At 33.2% G+C, this 13,258-nt stretch overlaps 1 protein-coding gene across 1 annotated transcript in view; it reads right to left on the minus strand.

Annotated features, from left to right (window-relative positions):
- LOC136989992 (type II phosphatidylinositol 4,5-bisphosphate 4-phosphatase-like) overlaps positions 1-12,215 on the minus strand; it is a 48,768-nt gene extending 36,553 nt beyond the window's left edge. The window contains exon 1 of the mRNA XM_067288307.1: positions 12,110-12,215. Coding sequence (XP_067144408.1) covers positions 12,110-12,203 — 94 coding nt within the window. The 5' untranslated portion in view covers positions 12,204-12,215. The remainder of the gene's footprint in view (positions 1-12,109) is intronic.
- Positions 12,216-13,258: the final 1,043 nt, after the last annotated feature.

Consider the following 13,258-nt stretch of genomic DNA (forward strand, 5'->3'; position numbering starts at 1 on the left):
TTTTCAGATTCACTAGGAAGTTAAAGTTTAAAATGTACATTAATTTTATTCTTATGTAATTATATGTCATTGTTTCTATAATAGTTAATAGTTACAAACAATTATGAATAAAGATTTGTTAATTATTATAAAGCTAAGTTTGAATGTTAATAGTCTGATTTCATGAAATAATGATTTAAAATCTAGAATTACTGTAATAGCTACACATATTTATATATTGATTATTCAAGTAGAGTATAAATGAATTTTTAAATATTTTATTAATTATACTTGCATTTTAGTTAATGTACAAGTACTTCATATAACTTAGTTATACAATATCAATTAGAACTTTGAATTTTATGTAGTTAACTAGTTGTTACCTGCAACTTCTCCTGCGCAGATTTTTCAAGCAAACACCATTTATATTCAGTATTTCAACAATTAGTAATTGTTATATAACACCTACCAATGACTGTTTTCAATTTAATCAATTTTCTGGAACATTTACAATCATTCTATAATCAAACCAATATGCAATAACAAATTTAAATTTAAAACAATTTGAACATTTGGTTAAAAAATCAAAATATATAAAAAATATAACAATGTTTGAAATGTTATCAATTTAATACACCTAAGTACTCAATGAAGACTAAATGTAGTAGAAAACAAAAAATTGCATCTAAAATAGTACAGTAGGGGCTGTTCTTCATGTTAAGCCTTAATGCTCTCCCTCTCCCCCATGGGGGAATTTCGAAAAATCCCTTCTTAGTGAGCGTTTCCATGATGTACCCTAACTGTGTACCAAATTTCATCTCTTTAGGTTCAGTGGTTTGCTCTGGATGATGATAATGAATCAATCAGTCAATTAGTCAGTCAGTCAGGACAAGTAATTTTGTCCTGTAATTTTATATATTTAGATGATTATTGTTAATAGCTATTTCTCAAGCATGACAACTTGAATTCTTAAACTCCAGATTGCCTTAATCTGGAGTTTAAGAACTTAAGCTTGGTATCACACATCACTCGTATACCATCAGTTATAATTTTTCAGCTTCTTATGAATCTATCATCAAATTTATACTTTTCACTTATTTTTATTTCTATCTCTTGCAATTATGATTCTATATACAGTAAAGCTTCCCTTTTAACCAACAGAAAAATTGTCCAAAATTTTACTACTGATTTAAAAGGGATGTAGACTTCTGTTTTGTGACTATCTCCAATATGTGATTTCATTTTTTTTGGTCCCTTCCATATAAATCAGCCCGATGTGTGACCGCTTGCTGAGCACAGAAGATTGGGAATGCCTTTATATAATTTAATGACATCATGACTAATAATTCATATTATAATTGTAGCTATAGAAAGATTTATGAATAATGATATACAATTGCAACTGTAAAATTGCTTTATTTTGTCCAATTTCAAGGCTTCCAAGACCTGAGGTCCCAAGATACATACCTCATGTGCATAAATTAACAGTAATTTAAAATATTCTGAAAGAAAAGATTATTCTGAATTATTTAATTATAAATGTTAAATTCATTAAGAGATGGCACCTAATGTCTCCCTCTAATCCCATAAAAATTATTTAGAATTAAAAATCATTGCAAAAAAGTAGCCTGATATAATCCAGTAGTTGCTTGGCTTTTTACTAACATATTGGGTTTTGAGATGTTTGTATATGTATTAGTTTACTTGCTTAAAATATCTTAAGTTTTGAAGAAACATTCTCCATGTCTTTACAAGTTACAAATTCTATAATACTAAATTAAAATAAAGGTTATAAATGACACCTTCTGTTTTTGTACTCATTTCCCATATGTGACTACTTTTGATTTTCCCCGAGAGTGGTCACAAATGCAGCTTTACTGTATATAATCACATTGGAATGTCAATCTTCACATTCACAATTGCTTTTATTCTATTCCTCCAAAATTTAGAATCTCTAAAGTGCTACTTATGTTCAGGATAAACAAGCAATTTATAATTAACTAAACAGAAAAAGCACTGATGACAAATGTATGGTGTTATTATTAAAGTTAATTGATTACATAAATTGAGAGAGAATTCATATTAATTGGATTGGATAAAGAATGTTCATGAAACTGGTTTAGACTGAATAAATGCATTTCATCAACACCTTTACTTGCACCTTTTTGTATATTTTTTCCAGAATCTTTTTTTCCCTTTTCCAAGCATAATTTTTCACCTTAAAAACTGTTCTCTACTTATAACATATATCATAATAGTGACAGGAGATGTCCACAATGAAATTTTTTCTACTCTCAAGCTGGGATTTTTCTGAGTTATGAACTAAGGACATCAAATTGTCCACTTTTATGAGAAAACTATTTACACACCATGAAAACATTAAATCACCAATAAAGAATTTTAATACACTTAATTTTCAGATAAATATTTTCAATCTATTACTAAGATCATATCCTGGTCTCTAACATTCCAAAACTGGAATGTAATAAAGAACAACGATATATAAAGTTCACCAACATTATATAGGCTTTGCACATAAATGAGAAAACCATTACTAACATTTTTGGTCTGCACCTAAGATCTCCTTCAGGTAATTTTTCCAACATCGGATCTTTCTGGTACTGGTGTTCTATTAAAGATTGAAATGTGTAGAAGACTCTCATGTTCAAATTCAAACATTTTCTTTTTTAATTTTTCTTAAACATCCAATGGGTGTCTATTCACAGTCTATGCATTCTTTATATCCAGAGATAGCATCATATGTTGGTGCAAAATCACAAACAGGCATAAACCTGATGCATTAAAATTGTTACAAAATGAGAAAGACCAAGTGAATATAGAAAGAGCACCAGGAGTCTGTAAAATTCTGCTTAATGACAACAGATTTGACAGAGATCTCAAATACATTGGTCTATGAAGAGGTCTCTCAAGCAATGCCTTCTTGGACATAAAACTGATATAGAAAAAAAGAGAAACTATCACAACATTGGCTTTATATGCAAATGATGAGATTAACCTAGAACTCCAACAAGCTGCCCTAATATGAAAAACATACCATACAAATCAGCTCAGAAATTTAGAGGCACTAGGGGAATTTAAGACATATATCCAAGGCCTATCCATCAATTTTAAGGAAGAAAAATAGATCTCAAGAGCCTGGCAGGCTATAGTTGACCCAACATTATAATAGACTGTTAATAGACATACCCCATTGAATATTTAAGAAAAATTTAAAAAGAAAACAATGTTCAAATTCAAATAGGGCAGAATGTCTTTTCAACATTCCAGTCTAGAATGCCAGTACCAGAATGAATCAATTTTGGAAAAATCTACCTTAAGAGGTGTTAGGTATAGACCAAAAACATTAGTAATAGTTTTGTCATTTATGTGCAAGGACTACATAAGGGTGATAAACTTTTTACTAATTAATACCTTGTTATAGATGATTAATTTATTAGAACAATAATGTATTACAAAAAGAATAGAAAACATTCAAAGCAAATATATAGAAAGTTATATAAACCTGATTGTGAGGGAAATACAATTTAAAAATTATCATTTAAATTTCAAGAGAAATATTGTACACCCAAATAACAACAAACAACACTATCAATTAGTAGTAATACAGTGCTAATTCTGGGTTATCATAAAAGGATTGCTGGCAATATATGTTCTTTTTTCTTTGAAATTAGCACACCATGCTTTCATTTTAGACTTAAAAATTTCAAAAGCTTCACGGGCCCTAATGTGTTCTATTTGCCAGGCTTTTCTGATGAGAGGGGCATTTTCAAAATTAGTATGTACAGGCCCATCCCGTCCGCCACGTCGGTGGGACGGAGCGAGAGCGTACACGTTGGGACCCGAAAGATGGTGAACTATGCCTGGGCAGGACGAGGCCAGAGGAAACTCTGGTGGAGGTCCGCAGCGATTCTGACGTGCAAATCGATCGTCAGACCTTGGTATAGGGGCGAAAGACTAATCGAACCGTCTAGTAGCTGGTTCCCTCCGAAGTTTCCCTCAGGATAGCTGGTGCTCGATCGGAATCAGTCTCATCCGGTTGTACATTGTTATCAGAAGCATATATGACCTGGGTAGAAGTGGACTTCCTGTTTCTATCTCATACCTGTGTTTGGCTAATCTCTTACAGAGTGACTGCTTGGTGACTATGTACTCAAGACCTTTATGGAATCTGTCATCCTTCGTAGGAACTTTTCATACCCCAGTAATCTATATTTGCTGACTTCATCTTTCCCTCTATAGAGTAAATTGTAAATCATGGAATTATGTTTGAATGCTAACTTCACCTCTCTGTTTGCAGCTATTTCTTTGTATACGGTGTTCACATTTTGGTCATAATCAAATATGATACACTTGAGATTATGCGTGTGCCTTTGGTTCTCTTTAACTGACACATCATTATAAGAGTTGGTACTATCAATGTTCTTGTCAGTGTAGACCAGTGGTTCCCAACCAGTGGTCTGCAAGAGCTAAAATATGGTCCGCAAAAGATTTAAAACCTTTATTCATTTTAAATTATTATTCCCTTGTTACGCAGGCCGCCTGGGCAAATCAGCGCTGTGCGCCGGTGAGTAGGTAGTGACCAGGGAAGGGCAAGTGACTGACGTAACAGTATGGACGAGCCGGTCAGCCAATCATACGCTTTCTTTTGTGTTGCTCAGCGGTGTCAGTGATCCTATTTAGTTGTCCCCGCGTTTCTTTATGCAGCGCTCGAGAAGCGCTTTACAGCAAACACACTGAAACTGGTTTCTAATTGACCAACATTGTGTGTGACATCATTTCGCTACACTTTCGCTATAAAGAAACGTGGCCTGTTTAATGGTTTGACCGGATAAGTAGTGAACTGACCGTCAACATTCTTATCAATATATGATTTATGTAAAAGTAAGTAAGTACACACTTTTCTATGTTAAACTCTTTTAGTCACAAGTAGGTATTACAAAAGGGAATATAGGCGTGAGTATACCTATGTAGAGTACGTGTGTATTACAAAAGGCTCACAACAGTTAGGTATTCAACGAAATGTAGCGTGCCTAATTAGAAAATCACATTACAAAGCAATATGCAATTAAAAATAAAGATAATAAAAGTATATTTAGTATTATAATAAATAAACTGATAAAGTTATTTAAAACTACTTTCTGATGTCGAAAAAGATATCCAATAGTTTCTTAATTTAACCAATTTGGATAGATTTTATTATATATTTGTTTAATTAAGTCGGGAGTCAAAAATTGCAATAAAAATGTCATTTTTGAAATATATTTTAAAATATTTAGAAATATAAGGCCAGCTAGTATTCACCCTACTTTTGACCTTTCACCTCCTGAGACTTCTATGGAAATGTGCTGGGGAAGACCACACCAGATGTTCTCAAGGTAATGGAGCTGTAAACAATGACTCATCAGTGTCAGATTTCACAGAAAGGCGAGACAAAAAAATAATGATAATAATAAACTTTGAAGCTTTCTCTTCAAAATTAACACATTCTTTTCGTTTTTTTTTTCAGTTTTAAGTATTTGTTATGTTTAATTAAAAATCCCTGAATCAAAATATGCAAACAGGTTAAATTTATTATGAAAAAATACATTATTTTTATGCTTTTGCTTGTTATATTTGATTACATTTTTGTTTTATTTTCAGAAAATGGCGCCCAAGAGAAAATACGATAATAGTTACATTAAATTTGGATTTACTTCGATAGAACATAATGGAGAAATAAAACCACAGTGCGTTATATGCGCAACCATTCTAGCAAACGAAGCCTTGAAGCCAGCGAAATTAAAACGCCACTTAGAAACAGTCCATCCTAATTTCTCTGACCAAAATTCTTTGAAGGAAAATTAGAGAATTTTAAAAAATGAAACTCAGGCCTAGTGGTACAAGATTTGAGTCATCAGAGAAAACATTAGTAGCATTGTTTGAGATATCAAAATTGATAGCGCAATCAAAAAGGCCTCATACAATAGGAGAAACATTAGTGAAGCCTTGTTTGATAAAAGCTGTTGAAGAAGTTTTAGGGTTAGAAGCCAAAAAAAAAAATACAAGATATACCTCTATCAAACAACACTGTGAAAGCTTGAATTGAACTGATGTCAAATGATATTGAGGAGCAACTTGTTTCAAAAATTAAAAAATTGCCATGTTTTGCTTTGCAGTGTGATGAATCAACTGACATTTCTAATTGTTCTCAGTTACTTGTATTTGTCCGCTTTTTAGATAACAACAACGTAATCAAAGAAGAATTATTGTTTTCTCAGGAATTGGAAACGACATCAAAAGGTATCAATGTCATGAACATAATAACTGAATATTTTCAGAAACATAACATTATGTGAGAAAAGCTAGTTGGTTTCTGTACGAATGGCGCTCCAGCAATGTTAGGATCACGTTCCGGTCTAGCAATGTTAATAAGACAGAAGAATCCTTCGGTATTAACAATGCATTGTATCATACATCGCCAGGCATTAGCTTCCAAGACGCTTCCTAAATGCTTTAATAATACAATGCAATTGGCCATAAAAATGGTAAATGTTATCAAAAGTAGTGCCTTAAATACATGCATTTTTCAAAAACTATGCACTGAAATGGACTCTGACCATGAGAACCTTCTCTTTCACACAGAAGTTCATTGGTTGTCGAAAGGTAACATGCTGGGAAGATTACACGAACTCAGAGGAGAGGTTGAGTTGTTTCTAGGTGAGAAAAAAAATGAATGACCTACTAGAGCAGTTTTCTGATCTGACATCTCAGATACATTTGGCTTATCTTGTGGATATTTTCACACACTTAAATAAGTTGAACTTGCAATTGCAAGGTTCCGGAAACAGACATTTAGAAGGCGTTGCAAATATATTTATCTTTGAAGACAAACTTTGTGCCTTTATTTGCAAACTTCAATTATGGATAGGTAAAATTGGTGAAGACAATTATTCTGCATTCGAGACATTAAAAGCACTCATTGATGATAAAAAGTATGACACGATTAGGGCAAACATACAAGAAAACATCAAGAGTCATCTGCAAATGTTGGCTGACGAATTCAATCGTTACTTCCCAGAATATAACAATACAGAAGCTAACGTTGACCAAAAACTGATTTGCAACCCTTTTAGCACTAATGTTGAAGAAGTTGCAGAAGAAATCCAGGAAGAGCTTATTGAATTCCAAAATGATAGGAACTGTAAGGATGCATATGAATCTGAACATCTGGAGCAGTTTTGATGTAAAAAAGCAATTTCATACACTAAAATTCGAGAAATCGCCTTGCGCTATCTTATGCTTTTCTCCATAACTTATTTATGTGAACAAATTAATTCTGCTTTGCTGGTAATTAAAAACAAGTGCAGGAATCGATTGAAAGTAAGTGATGATATGTGTGTATCTTTGAGCAGTAATATTAGCCCCAGGATTATCGAACTTGTGCAGAAGATGCAAGCTCAAAAATCACATTGATACAAACTAAATTTAATTTTTACTAAAAATGTTGTTTTCTATTATAATAGTACTGTTAAAGCATGTTACTTGAGTTTAACAATTACTTATGTTAAAAGTTTTAATTAAAGCTTATTTTTAGATTAACACAGTTTATTTTTCTTAAACCTTGTGGTCCGTGATGACAACAATGAAATCAAAGTGGTCCCTGGTCAGAAAAAGGTTGGGAACCACTGGTTTAGACTAAAAATAAAGCCTTTTCTGCAGCTGCAAATTGTAGCAATGCACTCTATGCATTTAAGTTCTTTTAATGTGTCAGTGAACTAAGTATAATGAGTAAATACTCTACTTATAAGGGTTCTGAGTGCAACTATTTTGTAAATAAATGGGTTGCCTGAGTTTTCTGAGATAAATAATGGTGTGTGACTTGGTTTGTAGAGATGTTAGTGTAGATACAGCCATTGTTAAAATGAATGTTAAAATCTGAAACATGACACATTGCATTGCTTAACTGATATAGTTAAAATTTCCAATGTTCTTGTTGGCTGTTGGTGTAAGTGTGAGCTAGAACATATGGCCTCCTTGGAACCACAGAACATTGCAAGGGAGCCACATACTAAAAATCAACTTTTGGGGAGTCAAAGCAAACTTTACAGAGCCACAGTTAGAATAAAATATTAAAATTATATGAAAAAACTTTAGTAAGTAAATTATTAGAGAAATGTATGTAAGTTATTAAAATGGGTTTAAATAAAATACAGAAATAAATTTGATAAGGAAATTTTAAACCTAAAATATTTTATTTGTTATCAGACAATACACATACATTTGCAATGCACTTTCAACACATACATTTATTTCTTGTAAAGTAAGACATGTTGAATCTTTGACATGCTTTCTGTGCATGTGCATTAATATTTTTTTTTCCAAGAAAGTTGATTCCAAGAATTTGATAATGCTTTTGTTAGAAAACTTCTACAGAAAAATGGGATAAGACAAAAATTGACTCTGCCATATATTACAGAACAGTATGGCTGCTGTGAACATGAAAATAGAATAGTTAAGGCAGCAAGGTCCATAATGTATACTAATAAAAATTTCACTCAAAAGCTATGGGCAGAGTTAGTAAATACTGCAACCTATATCCTAAATAGAACAAGTCCATCAAGTATTGAAGGTAAATCACCATTTGAACTATGGTTTAATAAAAAACCAAATATTAAATACTTGAGAATCATTGGGAGTACAGTAGAGTATTTATCCGAATCAATTGGGGACTGGGGTTGTTCGGATAACTGATTTTTCAGATAACCGATTATGTATGAAAAAATATATTAACCTGTCTGATGTTGAAATTTTTCTCTGTTGCGTTTCGCTTCGTGTTGAATTTTCGTCGATTTTAAGCCTAATGAAAATTTTTATAATAATAATCGAGGCTATTGTATCGTTAAAAATTATTTCTTTATTTTGTACAAACAAAATAAATATATTGAAAAATATAAAAACATAAAAATTATACTTTAGAAGTAAATCTAGTATCAAAAAAGTTCGATTCAGCACGACACAGTCCAACTGGAAAGCGTTGGGATAACCGACGTTTCGGATAACCAGTGTTTGGATAATGACACACTACTGTACTTGCTATTCTCATGTACCCAAGCAACTAAGGAAAAAATGGAAGAAGAAAGCACAGAAAGGTGTTTTGATAGGATATGATGATGATGGGTATCACATATGGGACAAAGAAAACAACAAGCTCATTTGTTCGAGAGATGTTGCTTTTCAAGTAGAATCCTTGACCATTAAAAATGATAACTTGAATATACCTCATCCAGAAATAATCATAAAGCCTGATAGTTTACAAGATGATAGTTATCTGAATGCTGAAAAAGAAGATTTGAGTTTTCAGGATGAAGTTGAGAGCAAAGAGGCAACATAACAAATGACTATGGGATCGTTCAGAGCTTATGCGTCCCAGAAGATTTGATGACTATCTCAAATGCCTTTGAAGATCCAAGTACTTATACAGAGGCAATGTCAGAACCGAGAGAAATGGTTAAGTGCTATGGATTGTGAAATAAAATCCTTAAAAGAAAATAAGACATGGACCCTTGAAGAGTTACCAGGTGGAAGAAAAGCAATTCCATGCAAATGGGTATTTAAAACAGACTAGTCCAGTTGGTTCAATACACAAGTTTAAGGCAAGACTGGTAACAAAAGATTCTCTCAAAGAAAAGGAAAGGATTTTGATCAAACATTCAGCCCAGTTGCTAAGTTAGGAACAATTAGAGCACTTTTAAGTGTTGCAGCAAATGAAGATATGTCTCTGACACAATTTGATGTCTCAACAGCTTTCCTATATGGTACAATAGACGAGGACATTTACATGGAAAGCCAGAGGGGTTTAGTGATGGTTCAAACAGTCTGTAAGTTAAAACAAAGTCTTTACTGACTTAAACAAGCTCCACAATGTTGGAACAAGAGATTTGGAGACCATCTTTTGAAATTGGGCTTCCAAAAAAGTGATGCAGATCCTTGCCTGTTCATAAGAAAAAGAGGTCAAAATAAACTTTTGCTAACCTTGTACGTAGATGATGGTTTGGTGGTGGCAACAGATCCTCAGGAATCAGCAGAGTTTATAGAGCAGTTAAAAAGTGAGTTCAAGATTGTCTCTAGACCCTGCTACCTATTTCTCAGGTTTAGAAATTCACAGACAAAGTGATGAATTGATTTTTGTAAATCAAAAGTCCTATACTTAAAAAATTCTTGGGCATTTTGGCATGCAAGATTGCAGACGTGTGTCAACACCAATAATTAATGAAAGCAATAAATCAGGGAAAGTAGGTTCCTGTGAGAATAATGAAGAACACAAAGAGGATAAACCATATCATCAAGCAGTAGGTGCTCTTATGTATCTGATGGTTGGTACACTCCCTGATATTGGTTATGCAGTGGGAGTGGCTTCAAGGTCACTTGAAGTTTATACTAATGACAACTGGATAAATGTTAAAAGGATCTTCCACTACCTGAAACTTACAGTTGATTATGGAATGCTCTATAAGAAAGAATACAAGAAGGGTATTCTTGAGGCATACAGTGATGCTGATTGTGGTGAAAATTTGGTCACTGGACATTCTACTTCCAGGGTTGTTTGTATTTATTCCAGTGAAGCAATCTCTTGGCTTAGTCAAAGTTCAGTTGCAATATCTACTACAGAAGCAGAAGTGGTGGCTGCAAGTGAAGCAGCACATGAAATAGTATGGCTGAAGCAATTGTTGAAGGATATCACAGAACTCAGAGCCTCCAGAGCTACAAATTGACAATGAAGCAGCAACAAGATTGGCACAAAACCCAGAATACCATCGCCATACTAAACATATTAAAACAACACATTCCTTTGTTCGTGAACTAGTTACTGATGGAACCATTGTGGTGAAGAGAGTGGCCACAGAATTCCAGGTAGCTGACATAATGACAAAACCACTACACAAACCAAGACTTGAATCACTTTGCAAGGACATGGGTATCCAACAGATCATTCAATATGGGAAAGTGTTGAAAAATAATCAAAATATTAGCATTTTCATGATCTGTTGATTGGTAGCAACACTGAACATTTTTTGCTGTAAGCTCTCACTATCCTGTTTTTTTTGCTCTACTCTTTCCGCCTTTTTCTTCAGACGTGGATGAATTGTGTGAAGGTGTAATGTTAATATATGTTCTTTTTTTGTTTAAATAAAAGTTTTTACAATGTGGATTAGTCTCTGTAAACCTTGTAGACTGGTAGACTTATCTCACAGCAGACTAGTCAGCAAACTATTTTTATTTTTACGAATGGACTACAAATGCATTTCGGGTTGGCACAGTATATTTGCAACCCCTCATCAGTGCTAGTTCAAATAAAACGAAATTAAAAACATGACAATGCAATAATATAATGACCTTAAGCAATAATATAAAAACATAAAACACTTACAATGCACCTCAATGTAAATTATGAAGTAATGCTACAAGTAGGGAGTGAAAGGATCAACCTTCCTCATCACAAACCATTATCCAAGCGGATAGAAATCATATACAAAAAGTTTTTAACTAGAGAAGTGTGGTGTGTGTTAGAGGTTCTGACATCAAGTATCAATATAGGAGTCTACAATTCTGGGGGGAGCGAAACCCTTTGAATCTTACCTTAACATCATTAGATATTCACACAGCAGTAAATTGTAAATCACACAGCAAAAATGTTAACATCTTCAAATCAATACAGAGTAGAGAAAATTGTAACTGTCTCGTAATCAATAGCTATAAGGATTTAATAGGCGCTTTTCAATTTCGATTATTAACACTTTGCTAAAACAATATGATTGAAGCCATCATAGTGCAGTAACAGTTAAGTAGATGCTTCCAAAGCAATTATCTGTAAATATATTTTAAACAAATTTCGTTGTAGATGTAAAACGTAGAAAGGTATTTCGGTTGTGTTTGAAATGATTATATTAACGAGAAAACGCATTAGAAAGGTAATTAAGTGATAAATTGGATTGGAGAAAGTATACGTCAAAAGCGCATAGCAACAATCCCGTCCGTTGGCCGAGCCTTAAAGCCGAGACATTTCTGTACGACGTTGCTAGAACGAAGTTGGGAAAACCTCGGTCTATTTTACCCACGTATTTATAATTACCTTGTCCGTAATTAATTGTCGAGGGACAATTCTGAGAGGAAAGCAGGGGCGATCGTTCGTCCATCCCAGTCGACGCCATCTTGTCCATCGACATCGATCGGTACAGCTGTTTAAAGACATACTTGAAAAATTCAAATTTAAATGTTATTTAATTACTCAAAATTTTGATTTTATTAATATTAAAGATAAAGTAAAAACTATTTATTTTTATTTCCTGTGTTTTTATTGATGTCAAATAAAACAAACCATGTTCGTTTACATTTCGATGCTTCCGTCCAATGACTGCATCGATCTAGTTACCGGATGTCATGGTTTTCCGACCAGCTAGAATATAGAGGGTTTCGAGGTCGCATGTCACGTGATAAGACACACGTTGGCTTCGCCATGTTTATGGTCTAGCTTCCTCTTGCTTAGTTTGCACATGGTTTGTTATTTGACAGGTTGGCAGCGCTTTTTTCTATTTTAACTTAATAGAACTACAGTGTTTTTATATCACGGACAAAGTTAAGAAAGACGAGCTATTCTCGCATCTGACAGGACGTGATGCTGTTTTATATGAAGAGAAAGTTTCATAAAGTCAGGGTGTCATTCATAAGAAGCTGGCATTTTCGTTGTATATCAAGAGTTATGGCCTAAAGTAGAATTTGGTGACATCGTACACTATTTGTTTTTGACGACAAATAACTACATTCTTTCATAAATGAAAGCTTACATATCTTTAGAGGCCCATAACTATCTTACAAGTGGCTGTATTTCTCCCCACTAAGCGCTCTTTCGTAACGCTCCCGATATTCAGTTGGGTTGTAGCTACTCTCATACCCCATGTATAATGTTGGCATCCAGTCTGGTGATGACTCATCATATAATAAGGAAGGTTTTCCTTTGGGGTAAAAACACTTTTTCAATAATATATTACTATTAATAAGAATTTATCATTATGGTATGTTATATCTATATACAACAAGTGTGGCCAAACTTTTATCCCTTAGGGGCTACTTTTTGGTAAAATATAGTCTGCGGGCGACTATGAATATGGACAAACAATTTTAGGATTTTTCAAATTTTTCATAGATATTTTAATAAATAATTAACAAGAATTTCAACTAAAAAATATTATGGCAAATAAAGAAAACAAATAATTATATTTTT

Source organism: Centruroides vittatus, unplaced genomic scaffold, assembly GCF_030686945.1.
Source record: "Centruroides vittatus isolate TY-2023 unplaced genomic scaffold, ASM3068694v2 contig_1309, whole genome shotgun sequence".
Taxonomy (NCBI): Eukaryota; Metazoa; Arthropoda; class Arachnida; order Scorpiones; family Buthidae; genus Centruroides; species Centruroides vittatus.